The sequence below is a fragment of the Schistocerca piceifrons genome, chromosome 2 (genome assembly GCF_021461385.2).
Source record: "Schistocerca piceifrons isolate TAMUIC-IGC-003096 chromosome 2, iqSchPice1.1, whole genome shotgun sequence".
In the NCBI taxonomy this organism is placed as follows: domain Eukaryota; kingdom Metazoa; phylum Arthropoda; class Insecta; order Orthoptera; family Acrididae; genus Schistocerca; species Schistocerca piceifrons.
The window spans coordinates 930,275,872-930,297,479 of record NC_060139.1 but is presented as its reverse complement, the minus strand read 5'-3'; the positions used below and the strand labels follow the sequence as shown (position 1 = coordinate 930,297,479).

The following is a 21,608-nucleotide window of genomic DNA, read 5'->3' as shown; positions in this document are numbered from 1 at the left end:
CACCCTCTTTTCAGTTCCTTCACAAAGTGCTCTCGTGAATGTTTTCGATGTATGTAATATTAGATTGCTTACGCAGTAACCTATCTGCTTTTGTTTTCTTCGGAAAAGCAGTAAAGTACAACATTTCAAAAATCTGTGTAGTTCCAACAGTTACATACATTTCATCCACGAGCCTATACAAAGTGTCCCATGCTCTGTAACTTAAAAAATACGAGTTACATGTGAAAGGAATATTTATTAAGACTCCCGCCGGACAACATCCCTTTGTACAGTGTGGTGTCACTGGTTGCATAGTCAGCAGGTGTGGTCGTTGGAAAAGGCTGACAGCGACGGCTGCCTACAAAAATACTTTGGAATTCGTTCTGCAGACGCCAATCAGCTGCCGTGTAACATCACGTTACTTGGAGAGCCAACGTGTAAACAGCTCGTCATCCTGGCCGACGGCAGCCAATAACGCGGACTGAGTGCTGTGGCCTTCTCCACCAGACATCACGGCGCCTAGAGTATCAGCAACCAAACTGACAGCCTGCAGCCGACAGGCAATATTGATGAACGGCCACAACAGCAAGAACAACAACAACACTGCAAAGACACCAGCGGCCACCAGGGGCCACTACCGGCCTACATAAACATAAGGAAGAGGTCGCTGCAGATCCCGGAACTATTTTCACACGTCAAACCACGTGATGGAAAATAGTTTCTAGGTACTCATCCGCCGAAGCGCTATAAAGGCCGGCGCATATAGGCAGTTCATCGACCGCCAGCAGACGTGGATAGCTGCTGCCCCGGCAGCCCGGCTTGGATCTTCTTGCTGATTTCTGGATTAGGCTTGGTATATCGGAGAAGTCTCTGGCGGAGACTAGTAGGAAATTATTTCTGTTGTTTTCTGTGTTATTCATGTATGTAGTTGTGATTCGAAGACGGATCTCTATTTTGCGTTGGTGTTATACTTAGAGAATTTGTTTTGGTTAATTGAACAGTCCAATAAATTGTTTTCGGACTTTGATCGTTAGTTTCTTCTGCTTACGCAGACATAGCACTGAGTGCATTCATTTACATAATAACATAAGCAACTCTGCGTAGCCTCTACAGTCAATTCACAGTAGCTCACAGCACAGTCAGACCACTATTGGTGTCCATCCTAAGAGGCCAGCTACGGCAATATTCAGTCAGCGGTATCGCCGCCAATACAGTGGACCCACAGGAAGTCATCTTGGAAGATAACTTTGTATATATGGACTTGCTAGAGAAACTACCAGACTTTTGTATGTCAAGTTGCTGTCTCCGTTATTTGAAGTTACCATTCCCACAAGGTGCTGCTCTATAAAGTTATACGTAGGTTCTACATTCCTTTTCAGTGTTCTAACTGCAGTTATTGTAACTGGATTACTTATTTGTGTAAATATCTCTGACATTATATTAGTGCAGTCGTTAACAGACGTTCCTAATCAACGTAAGCGTGCCGAGAATAGGACTGGCGGGTTATATTGGTGGCATTGTCAAGGAACATAAAGCTGTGGCACAGTAGACACATACAGAAAATCTGACTGAAGTTTCGTAAAACGAGACATAAGAGAGAACGATTTGTATGTACTTTAAAGAAATTTTATTAGCCAAGATCGTGTTCAAAATTACTTTACCCGTGTATATTTTACGTGTGATAAGTTGACCAACCTCTGTGGAAATATACAGTATACTCTCCACTAAGATGTTAACGTAGCATGAGTAACGAACGCACATTAGAGCATGACTTCCACAAAAAAAGATTTGAAGATTTGAAGATCTGAAGATACCAGTCTTAGCTGTTGAAACTGGTCAATAAAAAATTATTTTGAACGCGATGTTGGCTATAAAAATTTTCTTCTAAGTACGTACAGAACAAATGAAAAACGTAACAAAGGTTACACTTTCTTCGTAATTATATTTTATTTATATTCCAGGGAGTTACAGCAACGAGTTGTAATTTTTTTAAATACAACTTCGCTTTTTATCATGCAGCTCATGTATATAATCCAACGGTGTACAAATGTATTTAAATCATATTTTTATGAATTTTAGTTAGGGAACTAGAATTAGTGAATCGTTTAGAGATCGATGCAACATGCTGTACATAATTATCTATTTTCAGATGGCGGCAGATCACGGTCCAGCTCAGTGTGGTCGGTCAGGGGATGGCCACCCTCCGTCATAAAAAAAACTGAGTGAAGTTCTCATCGATGGAAGTGAGAGATGTCAAGTGGCGATTGCACAGAACTGCAGAAGAAAATCGACGAGGAAACAGACAGACAAAAAGAATAATAAAAAAATAGTGGTAAGCGTCGCAATCTCTAGATCGCGAGGTCTGCGGTTCGATTCCCGATCGGGTCGGAGATTTTCTGCGCTCTGGGACTGGGTGTTTGTGCTGCCCCAATCGTTTTCTCTCATCTTCATCGATTCGCTGAGGTGGCGTCAAATAGAAAGATTTGCACGAGCTTCAACGATCCACAGTTTGAATCATGTTCAGTTAAATTGTAGAATGCACCCTTACACATCCTTGCACAAGTTAGTTCGGAATGCTCAGTCACACGAGGTTTAGTCTGCGACGGATGTTGACGTGGAATAAACATGACATACGTATCCAACGAGTAAGCTGAAAAATCTCTGACGCTCGGCGTCTGCCATAGATCGTGGCGTGAGATATTCTGGTCGAAAAAGGTCTGTCAGGCATTACATTCTGAACATCGACTTCAAGGAGCAAGCAGTTTGAGAAGGAGCGGCGGTAAAAGACGGAGACTAGCAAGAACTGAGGATATGGAAGTTTCTGTCGTAGCAACAGTACACCACGATCCTTACGTCAGCTTACGAGACACTGCCCCTCTCACTAGTATCAAGTTAACATCTGTGAAACCAATAGTACACTGTTACAGTTTTCACCTTTACCAGCTGTCTTTGACACAGCAGCTCCATGGGAACAATTAGAATCGGAGAGTTACTTCCTGCGAATAAGCACTGAATAACCTCACTCTGGACGCTTTAAAAAGTGTAACGTTCTCTGACGAATAAACGTTTACAGATCATGGTGCAATTAATGAGTCACTGAGCCACAGAAAATCCTACACGGATACGCGACGTTTGTTGTTAAAGTAGTTAGTCCTTTAATGTGTGGTGCGGAATCCTTGGAGCTGAAACCATGGGTCCACACTACATCGCACGTACTCTCACAGCTGAGATGTATCGAACTTCTATTGTGAACAACTTAGATGAAAAAGTCACTCTAGACTCTAAACGGCGTATGTGCACGATGGACAAGCAAAACATTCTGCTCCTGGTGTACGACAACATGTTTTTTAGAAGATGGTTCAAGATGGCTCTGAGCACTGAGACTTAACTTCTGAGGTCATCAGTCCCCTAGAACTTAGAACTACTTAAACCTAACTAACCTGTGGGCATCACACACATCCATGCCCGAAGCAGGATTCGAACCTGTGACTGTAGCGGTCACGCGGTTCCAGACTGTAGCGCCTAGAACCGCTTGGCCATCCCGGCCGGCTTAGAAGATGGTTAGAATACCGTGGTTCTCAGCAATGGCCCGCACAGTCGTTCGATTAAGCCTTGTAGATTTCTCTTTCTAGGGGTACGGATGATGATGTTTGTTTTCTGGTGCGCTCAACTGCGCGGTTATCAGCCTCCCTACAAATTACCAGTCTGTACACAGTCCAATCTCGCTACTTTCATGAATGATGATAAAATGGTGAAAATACAAACACCCAGTCCCCTAGCCGGGAATCGAACCCGGGACCCCGTGAGCCAGAGGCAGCAACGCTAGCCACTAGATCACAAGCTGCGGATTAGGGGTACGGGGGTGTTTAGAATCTGAGCCTGGCGACATCAGACTTCCCAAAAAATATCATCCACACAATTCTAAAGATAGTAGGGGCAGATAGGTGTGAAAACCATTGCACAGTCAACTTAATATCTTACGCAGCCAAGCTGTTGACAAAAACAATATACAAATTGAGGGTTCGTTAGATGACGATCAGTTTGGTTTTAGGAAAGGGAAAGGCACCAGAGACGCAGTTCTGACTTCGCTCTTGGTAACAGAAGCCGGACTGGAAACATATGTAGATATGCTCATACGATTTGTCATTGTAGGCAAAGTACTCGACAATTTAAAATGATTCAAAATGTTCGAAATTCTCAGAAAAACTGCAGTAAGCTGTAGAGAAAAACGGGTAATATACAATATGAGCAAGAACCAAGTGGTAATAGTAAGACTGGAAGACAAAGAACGAAGTTCTCGGACTAAGAAGGTTGTAAGACATGGTTATAGTCTTTGGCCCCTACTGTTCAATCTACACATCGAAGAAGCCACGACAGAAATAAATGAAATGTTCAAGAGTGGGATTAAAATTCAAGGTGAAGGATACCAACGATAAGATTCGCTAATGACAGTGCTATCCTCAGTGAAAGTGAAGCAGGACTACAGGATCTGTTGAATGGACTGAACAATCTAATGAGGACAGAACATGGAGTGAGAGTAAACCGGAAAAAGACGAAAGTAACGAGATGTAGCACAAACGACAGTAGCGAGAAACTTATCAAAAATTGCCGTCACGAAATAGTCGAAGAAATGAAGAAATCGTACTACCTTCGAAACAAAACAACCAATGACGAACGACCCGAGGACGACACGTCTAGTACAGGCAAAGAGGGCACTCCAGGAAAAGAGAAGTCTACCGCTACCTTAGGCCGTCATTTGAGGAAGAAATTTCTGAGAATGTTCGTTCGAAGTACAACACTGTATGGTACTGAATCTTGAATAGTTTAAAAATCGGAACAGAGGAGAATCGAAGCGTTGGAGATACGGTGTTGCACAAATACAGGGTGGCGCATGAAATGTTTTTGAATATAAACTTTGTCAATACAATCTGAAAGGAACATATACTACAATGAAGAGCTGTCCATGGAGATTTGTTGTAACTCAGCACATGCTCAATATGTCCGTTTCGTTTCCTAGCTTCCTTCAAACGAACACTGAAGTTAGTGATTACCCTACGGCACATGTCTTCCGTAATTTCACTGCAAGATTGAAGAATAAATCTTCTGTGCTCCATTAAATCACGTGGACGTTTCGGGAAAATGTTTTCCTTTAGGTACCCCCAAAGAAAAAGTCACGTGGGTTGAGGTCTGGACTATTGGGGGGGGGGGGGGGGTGATTTTGTCCGTCATTCAAGCGACCATCTTGCATGAACCACTGCGTGTTGAAGGGCAAGGCAGTAGCAAGAAGCCGTGGAATGAAGGTATTGCGAAGCATGTTCAACTAACGGTCGCTGTTCAGTCAGTTCAGTTTCACAGGGTCCAACAAGTCCGTGACTGGAAACTGCTGCCCACGCTGTAATCCTCGGAGCATGATGTTGTCGTTTATGAAGCACTTGTGGGTTTTCAGTGACCCAAAAGCGTAAATTTTGTTTGTTAACCACACCGTCTAAATGAAAATGCACCTCGTCTGAAAACCAAACGTTGTTGAGAGTTTCTTCCCTATCCTCCACCCGCTGAGTAAACAGTGGTCTCTGCTGCTTGTGTTCTTCGCTTCGGTGAGCTTCTGTGCACACATCATCTTGTATGTGCACATGTAGAGGTCACTTTTAAGAATGCGTTGAACGGAGCCTCTGGATATTCCCAGTTGCACTGCTGCCTTTCTACACAATTTCCCGGGACTTCTCTGTACAGCAACTCGTACCGCTTCAATATTCTCCGGCGAACAAACAGGCTTAGGCCGAGGTCGCTTCGCTTCCAATACTGTTCCTTCCTGTACAAATTTATCGTACAACCAGTGGATGGTCTTCTTGCAAGGCACCCATCGTGTCTTAAACTGTTGTCGAAAACGCCTCTGAGTCACAACAAGACTTTTCGTTTCATGAAAAAGTAACACAATTGCCGATCGTTGCTGTGTCGTCAGTCTTCCATTGTCAGCCATTACTGCTTACTAGTCTCCTAGCTGCAGTATCGTGAATTACACGTCATTTCGTGACTCATTTGTGTTTCCAAACTCGGCTGGTACTACTGTAGAGATCCCAGCGGGATATCTAATGTGCGTCGTAAATTGTGAAAGAAACAATTGTTAACATTTCGTGCGCCGCCTTGTAGATGTCTGAATTTCTAAGGGACCAAACTGCTAGGGTCATCGGTCCCTAGACTTACACACTACTTAACTAACTGTTGCTAAGAACGATAAACACACCCATGCCCGAGGGAGGACTCGAACTTACGGCGGAAGGGGACACGCAGTCCGCGACATGGCGCCTAAAACCGCGCGTCCACTCCGCGCGGCGGACTGATAAGGTAAGAAATGAGGTTCTTCCCAGAATCGGCGAAGAAATGGGCGTATGGGAAACAACGACAAGAAGTGACAGAATGATAAGACACGTGTTCAGATATCAGGGAGCAACCTTCATGGGTCTGGAGGGTACTGCAGACCAAAAGAAAAATTGGACCACATCTAGTAAATAATTTAGGCCGTAGGGTCGTGTGCCTGCTCGCCGTCCGGTGCAAGTCGTTTTACGTGATGCCATTTAGGGAACTTTCACGTCGATGATAATGAAACGATAATGAAACGATGATGAAGACAACACAACACCCAGTCCCCGATCGGAGAACATCTCCGACCCGGCCGGGAATCAAACGCGGACCCCTTCGGTTGGCATTCGACCACGCTGCTCAGAAAGCTACTGGGGCGACAGCACGTATGGTGCCAACCGCTGCTCTGATATGGAGAAATAGGCACAGGAGAGGAATTCGTTTGCCGGCTGGTGTGGCCGAGCGCTTCTAGGCGCTTCAGTCTGTAACCGCGCGACCGCTAAGGTCGCAGGTTCGAATTCTGCCTCGGGTATGGATGTGCGTGATAGCCTTAGGTTAGTTAGGTTTAAGTTCTAGGGGACTGATGACCTCAGATGTTAAGTCTCATAGAGCTCAGAGCCATTTGAACAATTTGAGGAATTCGTTTATTTTTATTTTATTTACACGTCAAGTTCCGTAGGACCAAATTGAGGAGCAAATCTCCAAGGTCATGGAACGTGTGAGTACATGAAATTACAACATCAAAGTAATAACAGATAAATATAAATGTTCATGAACCTGAAAAAAGTCAGCCCATAAGTTTAAGTAAACGCTATCAGCAATACAATAAGAATCAGCTTAATTTTTCAAGGAACTCCTCGACAGAATAAACCATGAGGAAACTCTTCAGTTTTGATTTGAAAGCGCGTGGATTACTGCTAAGATTTGTGAACTCGAGTGGCAGCTTATTGAAAATGGATGCAGCAGTATACTGCACACCTTTTTGCACGAGAGTTAAGGAACTCCGATCCAAATGCAGGTTTGATTTCTGCCGAGTATTAACCGAGTGAAAGCTGCTCATTCTTGGGAATAAACTAATATTGGTAACAAGAAACGACAATAAGGAATATACATATTGAGAGACCAATGTCAAAATACCCAGACTGGTGAACAGAGGTCGACAAGAGGTTCGTGAACTCAAACCACCTATTGACCGAACCGCCCGTTTCTGAGCCAAAAATGTCCTTGTAGAATGGGAAGAGTTCCCCCAAAATACCATTCGACATAAGAGAACGAAAATAAGCCAAGTAGACTAATTTTCGTGTCAAAGTATCACTCACTTTTGATACCGTTCGAATAGTAAAAATGGCAGTATTAAGTCTTTGAACAAGATCTTGAACGTGGGCTTTCCACTACAGCTTACTATCTATCTGGACACCTAGAAATTTGAACTGTTCGGATTCACTAATCATATGCCCGTTCTGTGAAATTAAAACATCAGGGTTTGTTGAATTGTGTGTTAGAAACTGTAAAAACTGAGTCTTACTGTGATTAGTTTATTTTCTATAAGCCATGAAAAGAGGTCATGTACAGCACTGTTTGAAACCGAGGCAATGTTGCACACAACATCCTTTACCACCAAGCTAGTGTCATCAGCAAACATAAATATTTTGGAGCTGCCCGTAATACTAGAGGGTATATCATTCATATAAATAAGGAACGGGAGCGGCCCCAACACTGATCGCTGGGGCACTCCCCCCTTGACATTACCCCACTCAGATCCCACATCACAGCCGTTATCAACATTATGAATAATGACCTTTTGCTGTCTGTTGCTAAAGTAAGAGGTGAACCAATTGTGAGCTACTCCCCGTATTCCGTAATGGTCCAACATCTGGAGCAGTATTTTGTGATCAACACAATGAAATGCCTTAGTTAAATCAAAAAATACGCCAACCGTTCAAAACTTTGACTGTTCAGAGATGTCACTAAACCCGTTCAAAGATATAAACCATGCATGAGCAGCGCCTATTAGACGGAGGGGGTCCGACAGCCGATCAGTTCCAGTCATTCCACCAGGAAGGAGGTACACAGCTCGTGTTGTCTGTAGTTCAACCATGCCTAGACGGTCAATACCGCGGTTCGATCGCGACCGCATTGTTACTTTGTGCCAGGAAGGGCTCTCAACAAGGGAAGTGTCCAGGCATCTCCGAGTGAACCAATGCGATGTTGTTCAGACATGAAGGAGATACAGAGAGACAGGGTCGATGATATGCCTCGCTATGGTCACCCAAGGACTACTACTGCAGTAGATGACCGCTACCTACGGATGATGGCTCGGAGGAACCCCGACAGCAACGCCGTGTTGAATAGTGCTTTTCGTGCAGCCACAGGACATCCTGTTAAGACTCCATCTGAGCGATAGGCACATCATACGCAACTTCACTCACGACGTCCATGCCTAGGTTCATCTTTGCAACCACGACACCATGCAGCGCGGTAAAATTGGGCCCAGCAACATGCCGAATGGACCGCTCAGGACTGGCATCATGTTCCCTTCACCGATGAGCGTCGCATATGCCTTTAACCAGACAATCGTCGGTGACAGGTTTGGAGGCAACCTGGTCAGGCTGAACGCCTTAGACACACTGCCCAGCGAGTGCAGCAAGATGGAGGTTCCCTTGCTGTTTTCAGGTGGCATTATGTGGGGCCGACGTACACCGCTGGTGGTCATGGAAGGCGCTGTAACGGCTGTACGATATGTGAATACCACCCTCCGACCCGTAGTGCAGCCATATCCGCAACATATTGGCGAGCCATTCGTCTTCATGGACGACAATTCGCGCCCCCATCGTGCACATCTTGTGAATGACTTCCTTCAGGATAACTGCATCGCTCGACTAACCAGCATGTTCTCCAGACATGAACCCCATCTGACATACCTGGGAGAGATTCAAAAGGACTGTTTATGGACGACCTGACCCACCAACTACTCTGAGGGATCTTCGCCGTTGAGGAGTAGGACAATGTGGACCAACAGCGCTTTGATGAACTTGTGGATTGTAAGCCACGACGAATACAGGAATGCATCAATGCAAGAGGACGTGCTTCTGGGTATTAGAGGTACCGGTGTGTGCAGCAATCTCGAACACCAGCTCTGAAGGCCTCTCTGTATGGTGGCACAACATGCAATGTGTGGTTTCCATGACCATTAAAAAGGGTGTAAATGATGTTTATGATGATATTTATTCCAGTTTTCTGTACAGGTTCAGGAACTCTCGGAACTGAGGTGATGCAATTTTTTTTTCATTTGTGTATAAAAATACGCAACTAAGGCTGGGAAATAAACGATGGAAAAATGATCCAGGAATATTGAAATTAGTCATAGTATAAAAACGTGCAACAGAGACTGGAAATTAAACAATAGACATATTTTTAAGCATCAGTTTAGTTGCTAAAATATCTCACGATCATATGTCAGCTGGAATGAATACCTATCTGCAGCTCGCTGAGTGTGAGGACGTATTTTACCTCCAGAATATTTTATGCAGGAAGGAATCACGAAACTTTTAGCAGACAACTACCTCTACTATGGAGGGGTAATGCGGTGGTTTCCTGGTGCCTACCACGACGCAATAATGAATCCGCTAAAGTCTTCCTCACACGTTTCCAAATTGTATCACAGTTGCAATATCAATCTCCTGAAATTCCTGGAACAATTGCTGTCTTCCTGCTTCCTCCATGTATCACCTGCAACTGAGAGAGATCTTTCTTCTAGATAAAGGCCCTCGCGAGGCAGTACTAGTTGGGTCAGTTAGACCAAGGTTTTTCAAGGAGATGTTACTTCATCACCACTCCCACTTTATAGCGGCTTATGACAGGAAGAGCCCAGCATCCCAAGGAGGAGGTCAGGATGACAGGTTTAGGAATGAATACAAGTTTCTCTACACATACATGGTGTTAGGGGTACAAGTGCGGATATTGTGGTCATTGGTACCCATTTCAGTGTATTAATTTTTCCCTCTCCACGTTTAGCATTCTCCCAAACGGATAATTACCGCCTGATGTTTTCTGCACACACCTAACTGCACTACTAACAATGGACACCTTTGACCTCGAACACTCGGAACAGCACGAAACCATGCTTACACTAACACTTGATCATAGAAACAACAGTGATGTGTCATTTCCATCAAAAACTTCGCACTTGTATGCAAGCGCCATCGAACGGTGGCATGTTGTAGCAGCACTAACAAGTGCCCGAGTTCCGGTGAATGGTACACATGCAGTGTGAATGTATCTCTTGGAAGGTTCGCTTGTGGACTACTGTGTACAGTGGTATCATTAAAAGAATTACTCCTACGAATGTGGTCCAGATATTAGGGACGAAGTAGTGACGTGTTGAATATGGAAATGAAATCGGGGTCGACATAACAGAGTTCGCAAATATATTATATAATAATTCAGAAATATATTGGGGATGACACAGAAATACTTGATGCTACGTTGAATAGATACACTGGTTTTGAAGGACAGGAAAAACCTGAACCTGAAGATGGCTGTTCAAGCAGTACACGACGTCCATCTCCAGACCAACAGCAACACTCTAGACAAAGTGACTATGAGCTGTCTCCACCCAAACAGTCGAGGGCCAGTGCATTAGCAGATACTAACCGTACTAGAGGACATTTCTTTTTGTCATCAGTCTACTGACTGGTTTGATGCGGCCCGCCACGAATTCCTTTCCTGTGCTAAACTCATCATCTCAGAGTAGCACTTGCAACCTACGTCCTCAATTATTTGCTTGACGTATTCCAATCTCTGTCTTCCTCTACAGTTTTTGCCCTCTGCAGCTCCGTCTAGTACCATGGAAGTCATTCCCTCATGTCTTAGCAGATGTCATATCATACTGTCCCTTCTCCTTATCAGTGTTTTCCACATATTCCGTAGCGCTGTAGTCTCCAGTTTACATAATTCTGTATTTCAATACGTATGCCAATACCAGATTCTTTTGCTCTTCAGTGTAATATGGCAATTTGATGAAGAAAGGTCGTTTGGATCTACAGTTCACTATCTACATGTGCAAATATTAGCACTAGAAGTATCTAAAATGGTTGGCTTAGACAATTTCAAAGCTTCGATTTTTTTATCGAGAATCTTAAGGCTGAATATGGCATTTCATTCAGGCATATTACTGCATAAATCACACATAAGGCATAGAAGACAATAAAGTTCAAGCCATTAGTCAGGAAGAATCACTACGCAAGGAAGTGGGATACGGAAGTACTAAGGAATGACGAGATACGTTTTAAGTTCTCTAACGCTGTAGATACAGCAATAAGGAATAGCGCAGTAGGCAGTACAGCTGAAGAGGAGTAGACATCTCTAAAAAGGGTCATCACAGAAGTTGGGAAGGAAAACATAGGTACAAAGAAAGTAGCTGCGAAGAAACCATGGGTAACAGAAGATATACACTCCTGGAAATTGAAATAAGAACACCGTGAATTCATTGTCCCAGGAAGGGGAAACTTTATTGACACATTCCTGGGGTCAGATACATCACATGATCACACTGACAGAACCACAGGCACATAGACACAGGCAACAGAGCATGCACAATGTCGGCACTAGTACAGTGTATATCCACCTTTCGCAGCAATGCAGGCTGCTTTTCTCCCATGGAGACGATCGTAGAGATGCTGGATGTAGTCCTGTGGAACGGCTTGCCATGCCATTTCCACCTGGCGCCTCAGTTGGACCAGCGTTCGTGCTGGACGTGCAGACCGCGTGAGACGACGCTTCATCCAGTCCCAAACATGCTCAATGGGGGACAGATCCGGAGATCTTGCTGGCCAGGGTAGTTGACTTACACCTTCTAGAGCACGTTGGGTGGCACGGGATACATGCGGACGTGCATTGTCCTGTTGGAACAGCAAGTTCCCTTGCCGGTCTAGGAATGGTAGAACGATGGGTTCGATGACGGTTTGGATGTACCGTGCACTATTCAGTGTCCCATCGACGATCACCAGTGGTGTACGGCCAGTGTAGGAGATCGCTCCCCACACCATGATGCCGGGTGTTGGCCCTGTGTGCCTCGGTCGTATGCAGTCCTGATTGTGGCGCTCACCTGCACGGCGCCAAACACGCATACGACCATCATTGGTACCAAGGCAGAAGCGACTCTCATCGCTGAAGACGACACGTCTCCATTCGTCCCTCCATTCACGCCTGTCGCGACACCACTGGAGGCGGGCTGCACGATGTTGGGGCGTGAGCGGAAGACGGCCTAACGGTGTGCGGGACCGTAGCCCAGCTTCATGGAGACGGTTGCGAATGGTCCTCGCCGATACCCCAGGAGTAACAGTGTCCCTAATTTGCTGGGAAGTGGCGGTGCGGTCCCCTACGGCACTGCGTAGGATCCTACGGTCTTGGCGTGCATCCGTGTGCCGCTGCGGTCCGGTCCCAGGTCGACGGGCACGTGCACCTTCCGCCGACCACTGGCGACGACATCGATGTACTGTGGAGACCTCACGCCCCACGTGTTGAGCAATTCGGCGGTACGTCCACCCGGCCTCCCGCATGCCCACTATACGCCCTCGCTCAAAGTCCGTCAACTGCACATACGGTTCACGTCCACGCTGTCGCGGCATGCTACCAGTGTTAAAGACTGCGATGGAGCTCCGTATGCCACGCAAACTGGCTGACACTGACGGCGGCGGTGCACAAATGCTGCGCAGCTAGCGCCATTCGACGGCCAACACCGCGGTTCCTGGTGTGTCCGCTGTGCCGTGCGTGTGATCATTGCTTGTACAGCCCTCTCGCAGTGTCCGGAGCAAGTATGGTGGGTCTGACACACCGGTGTCAATGTGTTCTTTTTTCCATTTCCAGGAGTGTACTTCAGTTGATTGATGAACGGAGGAAGTACAAACATGTTCCGGGAAAATCAGGAATACAGAAGTACAAGTCGCTGAGGAATGAAATAAATAGGAAGTGCAGTGAAGCTAAGACGAAATGGCTGCATGAAAAATGTGAAGACATCGAAAAAGATATGATTGTCGGAAGGACAGACTCAGCATACAGGAAAGTCAAAACAACCTTTGGTGACATTAAAAGCAACGGTGGTAACTTTAAGAGTGCAACGGGAATTCCACTGTTAAATGCAGAGGAGAGAGCAGGTAGGTGGAAAGAATACATTGAAAGCCTCTATGAGGGTGAAGATTTGTCTGATGTGATAGAAGAAGAAACAGGAGTCGATTTAGAAGAGATAGGGGATCCAGTATTAGAATCGGAATTTAAAAGAGCTTTGGAGGACTTACGGTCAAATAAGGCCGAAGGGATACATAACATTCCATCAGAATTTCTAAAATCATTGGGGGAAGTGGCAACAAAACGACTATTCACGTTGGTGTGTAGAATATATGAGTCTGGTGGTATACCATCTGACTTTCGGAAAAGCATCATCCACACAATTCCGAAGACGGCAAGAGCTGACAAGTGCGAGAATTATCGCACAATCAGCTTAACAGCTCATGCATCGAAGCTGCTTACAAGAATAATATACAGAAGAATGGAAAAGAAAATTGAGAATGCGCTAGGTGACGATCAGTTTGGCTTTAGGAAAAGTAAAGGGACGAGAGAGGCAATTCTGACGTTACGGCTAATAATGGAAGCAAGGCTATAGAAAAATCAAGACACTTTCATAGGATTTGTCGACCTGGAAAAAGCGTTCGACAATATAAAATGGTGCAAGCTGTTCGAGATTCTGAAAAAAGTAGGGGTAAGCTACAGGGAGAGACAGGGCATATACAATATGTACAACAACCAAGAGGGAATAATAAGAGTGGATGGTCAAGAACGAAGTGCTCGTATTAAGAAGGGTGTAAGACAAGGCTGTTGCCTTTCGCCCCTACTCTTCAATCTGTACATCGAGGAAGCAATTATGGAAATAAAAGAAAGGTTCAGGAGTGGAATTAAAATACAAGGTGAAAGGATATCAATGATACGGTTCGCTGATGACATTGCTATCCTGAGTGAAAGCGAAGAAGAATTAAATGATCTGCTGAACGGAATGAACAGTCTAATGAGTACACAGTATGGTTTGAGAGTAAATCGGAGAACGACGAAGGTAGTGAGAAGTAGTAGAAATGAGAACAGCGAGAAACTTAACATCAGTATTGATGGTCACGAAGTCAATGAAGTTAAGGAATTCTGCTAACTAGGGAGTAAAATAACCAATGGCGGACGGAGCAAGGAGGACATCAAAAGCAGACTCGCTATGGCAAAAAAGGCATTTCTGGCCAAGAGAAGTCTACTAATATTAAATACCGGCCTTAATTTGAGTAAGAAATTTCTGAGGATGTACGTCTGGAGTACAGCATTGTATGGTAGTGAAACATGGACTGTGGGAAAACCGGAACAGAAGAGAATCGAAGCATTTGAGATGTAGTGCTACAGACGAATGTTTAAAATTAGGTGGACTGATAAGTTAAGGAATGAATAGGTTCTACGCAGAATCGGAGAGGAAAGGAATATGTGGAAAACACTGATAAGGAGAAGGGACAGTATGATAGGACATCTGCTAAGACATGAGGGAATGACTTCTATGGTACTAGAGGGAGCTGTAGAGGGCAAAAACTGTAGAGGAAGACAGAGATTGGAATACGTCAAGCAAATAATTGAGGACGTAGGTTGCAAGTGCTACTCTGAGATGAAGAGGTTAGCACAGGAAAGGAATTCGTGGCGGGCCGCATCAAACCAGTCAGTAGACTGATGACAAAAAAATAAATAAATAAAAACGTATTCGGCAGAAGCACAACAGTTTGTGGAGAAAGTGAACAAGTTTATGATGGAACAGGGTGTGGATAAAGAAAATGTTTAGAACTGTGATCAGAGTCAAGTCCTTATTATCAACATTGTCTCACAGAGGAAAGAAGACTACAGCTAGTGAGTTGCAGTCTGAATACAGATCTACCTAAAGCTGCACAATTGATATGACTTTATCAATGACAAATAGATTAGCAAACAAGTTGTACATCTGTTTTCGAGAGGCGAAAGGCACTTTCAGTCCACAAATTTCAAAGGATCTTACAAAACAACCTGCCTACGAAACATTTATATAAAGGCAAACAAAAATGGAAAAATGACTAAAGAACAGATCAAACGTTTTCTGACTTCAGTCTTTCGCAAACTTGTAACAGGTGGAAAGAGCCTACTACTATGTGACTCATGGTCAGGTCATGGAGATCGTACCCTTCTAGACGTAAGTTTTCCAAACAAAGATGTTATGCTGAAGATACTGCCATTGAAAACAATAAAATATTTCCAACCCCTTGATGTTTGCTTCTTTCGGCAATGTAAGCTCTATATCAGAATGACTGTTGCTTTTATACGACTACGATGTGCCAAACCACAAGTGATCATTAGTTCACCATCAGACTTCACTCTGTGATTTAAAATCAATTTTCTGCACCAAAGTATGCGCCTATGTTGCAATACGCTAGGCGAAAAGTAGATTATGTTATTCACATACCCACATCACGATTTGAACATATGATTAGCGTGGCTTTTGGTATTGGATTATTTGAATGCGAAAGTGATTTTGAATGTAAAAACGTAGCTCTAGTGAGGTGTGCACATTGTTCTCGTCCACTTTGTTTTAACCACTTTATCGAAATCCCGCGTCTGCAATATCATGACTAAAATACGCACTATAAGGTATGTAGGAGATGTGTGTTTTGCGCTATTTGAATTATTTTAGGCAGAGGATTTTTGGCACTGTTGTTTGAAAATGTAATGATACACTGACGTCCTTGAATTACTGTTTATTTCCCTACTATCTTATTATCTTGTTTCTTTCTATTAAGATGTAGCTTGTGGTAGAATGCAGCGTTTTGTATAAAAATGACACAGACCTTTGTTTCCTTATGATCATTATTCCACAAGTATGCATGATTTTGTGTAGTTCCGAGCTTCTGAAGTCAAACGTGTACCTTCTAAGTGGATTACACCTGTCAGTATACACGCATTCCACGCAGTCATACGTCAACAGTTGAACTGCTGCCCAGGGGAAATTAAGCATTGTTAAATTCCAGTTGCTACATTTAATAGCTGTAATTATTAGATTGAAAACGAAGTACACTACAGGACATTAAAATTGGTACACCACGAAGATGACGTGCTACAGACGCGCAATTTAACCGGCGGGAAGAAGATGCTGTGATATGCAAATGATTAGCTTTTTAGAGCATTCTCACAAGGTTGGCGTCGGTGGCGACACCTACAACGTGCTGACATGAGGAAAGTTCCCAACCGATTTCTCATACACAAACAGCAGTTGACCGGCGTTGCCTGATGAAACGTTGTTGTGATGGCTCGTGGAAGGAGGAGAAATGCGTACCATCACGTTTACGACTTTGATAAAGGTCGGATTGCAGCCTATCGCGATTGCGGTTTATCGTATCGCGACATTGCTGCTCGCGTTGGTCGAGATCCAATGACTGTTAGCAGAATATGGAATCGGTGGCTTCAGGAGGGTAATACGGAACGCGGTGCTGGATCCCAGCTGCCTCGTATCACTAGCAGTCGAGATGACAGGCATCTTATCCGCATGGCTGTAACGGATCGTGCAGCCACGTCTCGATCCCTAAGTCACCACATGGGGACGTTTGCAAGACAACAACCATCTGCACCAACAGTTGGACGACGTTTGCAGCAGCATGGACTATCAGTTCGGAGACCATGGCTGCGGTTACTCTTGAGGCTGCATCACAGACAGGAGTGCCTGCGATGGTGTACTCAACGACGAACCTGGGTGCACGAATGGCAAAACGTCATTTTTTCGGATGAATCCAGGTTCTGTTTACAGCATCATGATGGTCGCATCCGTGTTTGGCGACATCGCGGTGAACGCACATTGGAAGCGTGTGTTCGTCATCGCCACATTGGCGTATCACCCGGCGTGATGGTATGGGGTGCCATTGGTTACACGTCTTGGTCACCTCTTGTTCGCATTGACGGCACTTTGAACAGTGGGCGCTACATTTCAGATGTGTCACAACCCGTGGCTCTACCCTTCATTCGATCCCTGCGAAACCCCACATTTCAGCAGGATAATGCACGACCGCATGTTGCAGGTCCTGTACGGGCCTTTCTAGATACAGAAAATGTTCGACTACTGCCCTGACCAGCACATTCTCCAGATCTCTCTTCAATTGAAAACGTCTGGTCAATGGTGGCTGAGCAACTGGCTCGTCACAATACGCCTGTCACTACTCTTGATGGACTGTGGTATCGTGTTAATCTGTATGGGCAGCTGTACCTGTACACGCCATCCAAGCTCTGTTTGACTCAATGCCCAGACGTATCAATGCCATTATTACGGCCAGAGGTGGTTGTTGTGGGTACTAATTTCTCAGGATCTATACACCCAAACTGCGTGAAAATGTAATCACATGACAGTTCTAGTATAATATATTAGTCCAATGAATACCCTTTTATCATCTGCATTTATTCTTGGTGTAGCAATTTTAATGGCCAGTAATGTAAATACTGTTGTAATGTTGTTAAGTACACTGTCCTTAGTCACTAAAAAAATATCTTTACTTATGCAACTAACACCTTGTATAGGGTGTTGGGTCAGTGTATACATTCCGATTAAAGCGGAACTACTTGTTGTGTGCATGAAGAACTGTAATTTCTGACTCACCTTTGGCAGTGGCTTGGTCTGCGTCTCTACGTGAACACCGGTGATCTCTATGACGTTGGGCAAGTGCGGACGAGGGTACTCCATAGTGAAGTGGTTGTTGATAATGAGGAGGCTGAAGTTGCGTTCCGTCTCGTACACCGGAGGTGGTTCGGGACCGAAGTATTGTCTCATGAAGACCTCCTGCTCTGGAAAGTTTTCCCAGTACCACAGGAAATAGCATCTGAGGTAGAAGAGCGCGTTGTACGCGCGTTCCCAGAAGGTCATGTGGTCCGAGAATCCCACCCATACATCGGGTATGTATGCAGGGTTCATGGGATTTCCCATTGAGTAGTACACAGGCGAAAACGCCGACAGTGTGATCATGCCTATGAGAGGTGGGGAACCGACTCTGTGTACCAGTCCGTAGTAGCCTTGGTAAGTTATCCATTCCATGATGACCACGTCGAAGGTGTGGTTCCTCCTGCAACAGGTTATCATAGTTCAGTGTACACGGTCACCAATTGTACCCTACGAATGTGTGTAGTGTACGCATCGTATTACAGAAACATAAAACTGTTGTATGTATGCACAAGTTTTCCCCTGGAGTGGTAACTTACTTCAGCATCTCTGACGTACCTCCTTTTTTGACATTCATGAAAACAAGCCCTTATGTGATCCTTGTTGTTGGCTTCGTCTGTAAATGCATTGACTTAGCCAATCAAGTGCGAGTCATACGAATCAGAAACATTTTCTCTCCTACTCAGATATGCGGTTTATTTACAGTGCGGCTGGTACGTGAGAAAGAAATTAATTTATGTGGCCACAATAGACATTGGGTAACATACGGAGGATTGTCATAGTCTTAATTATCACCTAAAAATATAAAAAATAGAAATGCAAAATAAATATATTGCTTGTTTGAATGTACGACCACAGTTCGAATATTTCTTTTTCTGAAGTTTTAATTTACTTGTGCACTCCCTTAGAGCCCATTTTCAGAGTAATGAGGCGTCACTTGGCACGATAATCAAGAGGCTGCAATAATAGCAAGACGAATTCAACAGGCGTGGCTTGCTGCTAATCAAATTTTCGTGCAAGAAGTGGACGTTATCAAAATTTAATTGACGGATAGAGGTGATTAATCTAGCGAGTGTTAACCCTTTTGAATGTAACTTTAGGGAATTTGTTGCTAATATGTGGTGCAGCAAAATCTTAAATAATTGAGCAGTTTAAGGATTTAAATGTAATTGTAAATGACTGACAGTGTATTTGTTATGTACACATTCTTTAATGAATAGACACTGGTACACAAAACTACTTTTGGATATGGTATTGTCAGGGCGCTATTTAGAATTTTTTGCGCTAGAAGCATTTTCAATTCCTGTAAAATGATTGACGGGGAAAAGATGTCGACAGTTTTCAATACGTATTTGAGAAAGAAAGAAGAAGAGAAACAAGAAAAGTACGCGCGAAACGAAAAGGAGGAACAAGAGGGGAGAGAAATACTCAAAGAATTATTGGAAGATATGAAAAGCAGACTGTAAGGAAAAATCTCACGGAAACTCGGAGGGAGAATTTGAAGAAGAGCCCAAAACCTTTAAGCATGTCCCTCGGAATAGTCAGCTGCTATCAGCAATAATATAAGGCGTTTACACGGACCTGTTTTGAAATTAGATGTCAAAGAAAGTGACACTGAAGAAGCTGCGAGTTGTGCATCTCCAGCAGGCGCTAGATTCCGTCAAGGAGAGCGAAAAGACATTAGATGCTAAAGTGAAAAGTGAAACTGGTGAAGCGATCAACTGAGCGATCGGGAAACTTAGATATTATGAACCACCTCTGGAAAAAGTGAGTTTACAAATTTTGAATTTTTTTTTTTGACGGAGCCATATAATGTAAAACGACGTCGTTTGAGGCTGTTGAAATATCACTACTACGAAGTGAAACAGAGGAAAAATATCGACTCCTGGAAGAAGTAATGTAGAGATCTAGGGGGTTGTACTATAGAAAACACAGAATAGAGTTCATGGCACTTAAACTGTCTTAGAGAGATGCGTTGCACAACCGTAATAAGTATTGGCATTAGAGACCAACCGTGAGAGGAGACGAGGGACGCACCAAGCAGTGACAAATGCTCAGTATGCAAAAGTTTGAAACCTGCGGTTATTTTATAAAGGAACTTAAAGCAAAGAATTGATCAGAGGGAGCACAGAAAATGTCGTGGCTACAATTCCTAGGACCTGCAATGGGTACCGAAATTTTGTGACCTGCCACATAAACGAAGCAAAGTATTTAGACGAAGACATGAATGAAGCCCATTCGATAGAGGTAATTCTTAGTAAATGCCGGCCAGAACTACAGAGTAACTCGAAGGTCAAACGCGAGAAGTTTCCCAGTAACTGCTTGAGTGTCAACACCAGTTGTTATATTTGATTACAGTGTAATAAATGATAATCGAGCTAGGAGAGGTCAGCTGTTCTATCCCAGACGCATAGCAGAGAGAGACAGTGTTAGTAAGATCCACCAAGTGGACTATGGATGCGTTGACAAAATCTTACCTAACTAGAGGCATAGAGTTGCGGGATGCAAAGAAAGATACAGAGCCATGTCAAGCTTGTAAGAAACTTGATAGTAAGAGTTCTTCATAGAGGCGGCAGTAAACTTTGCAGAACAATAGTGAAATAAACAGGACATATAGAACACAAATGCTACAACTGATCTCGTGAGAAGACCGAACAGGAACTCCATCTACATTTACACTACCCGTAGTTTCCCACAGCTGCTCCAGGTGTATTATGGAATTATTCACTTGTAAAAACACCGGGGCACCGCTGCCCTTTCCGTCATAGCTCAGTCCGAGCTTGTGCTTTGGCCAGCCGCTGTGGCCGTGCGGTTCTAGGCGTTTCAGTCTGGAACCGCGCTGCTGTTGCAGTGAGAGGTTCGAATCCTGCCTCGGGCATGGATGTGTGTGATGTCCTTAGGTTACTTAGGTTTAAGTAGTTCTAAGTCTAGAGGACTGATGACCTCAGATGTTAAGTCCCATAGTGCTTAGAGCCTTGTGCTTTGTCTCGTCGACGGTACCCGAACTGTTCCTCCTATTTTTAATACACAGCACTATACACTTAAATGTAATCTTTAGCTGAGAGAAAAACACTCACCTGATGAAGTCCTGTACTGCAGGATCGCTGAGCTGCGCTGGAACTATTGTTTTTGCGTAATGTCGAACGAATGGAATATTCTCCAGAGGTGATTGTGACGCCATTGAAACGAAGTCGAACTCGCCATGTGTTTTGTATCCCACAGACGCGTCGACTTCCGTAAGGTTCTCGTGAGAAATCTGAAGGTCAAACAAGAATAGGAGATTTAATCGCCGGTTAATGTACGTGCAACGCAACCAGCACCTTACTGGATAAGTGGCACGGGTCGTTATGAAGAAAAAGAGCATATAATATTGTCGATTGGCTTCTATCCTGGTGCAAGTCTTCTAATTTGGCGCCGCTTAAAGAACCTGCATTTCCGTCACAGAATTCCTGGTTTCGATTGCCGGTGCGCCGTGCACCAGCTGTAGCAATGTCTGTGGAGGTGGAGGTTAGTATCGATTTAGAGGCAGCCT

The 21,608-nt window shown here is 44.2% G+C and overlaps 1 protein-coding gene across 1 annotated transcript in view; it reads right to left on the bottom strand.

The window, feature by feature from the left end:
• Positions 1-21,608, bottom strand: part of LOC124776727 (UDP-glucosyltransferase 2-like) — a 111,171-nt gene that overhangs the window by 35,507 nt on the left and 54,056 nt on the right. Inside the window, exons 3-4 of the mRNA XM_047251846.1 lie at positions 21,154-21,332; positions 18,020-18,479 (exon numbers count right to left, since the gene is read on the bottom strand). Of these exons, the coding sequence (XP_047107802.1) occupies positions 18,020-18,479; positions 21,154-21,332 (639 nt within the window). The remainder of the gene's footprint in view (positions 1-18,019; positions 18,480-21,153; positions 21,333-21,608) is intronic.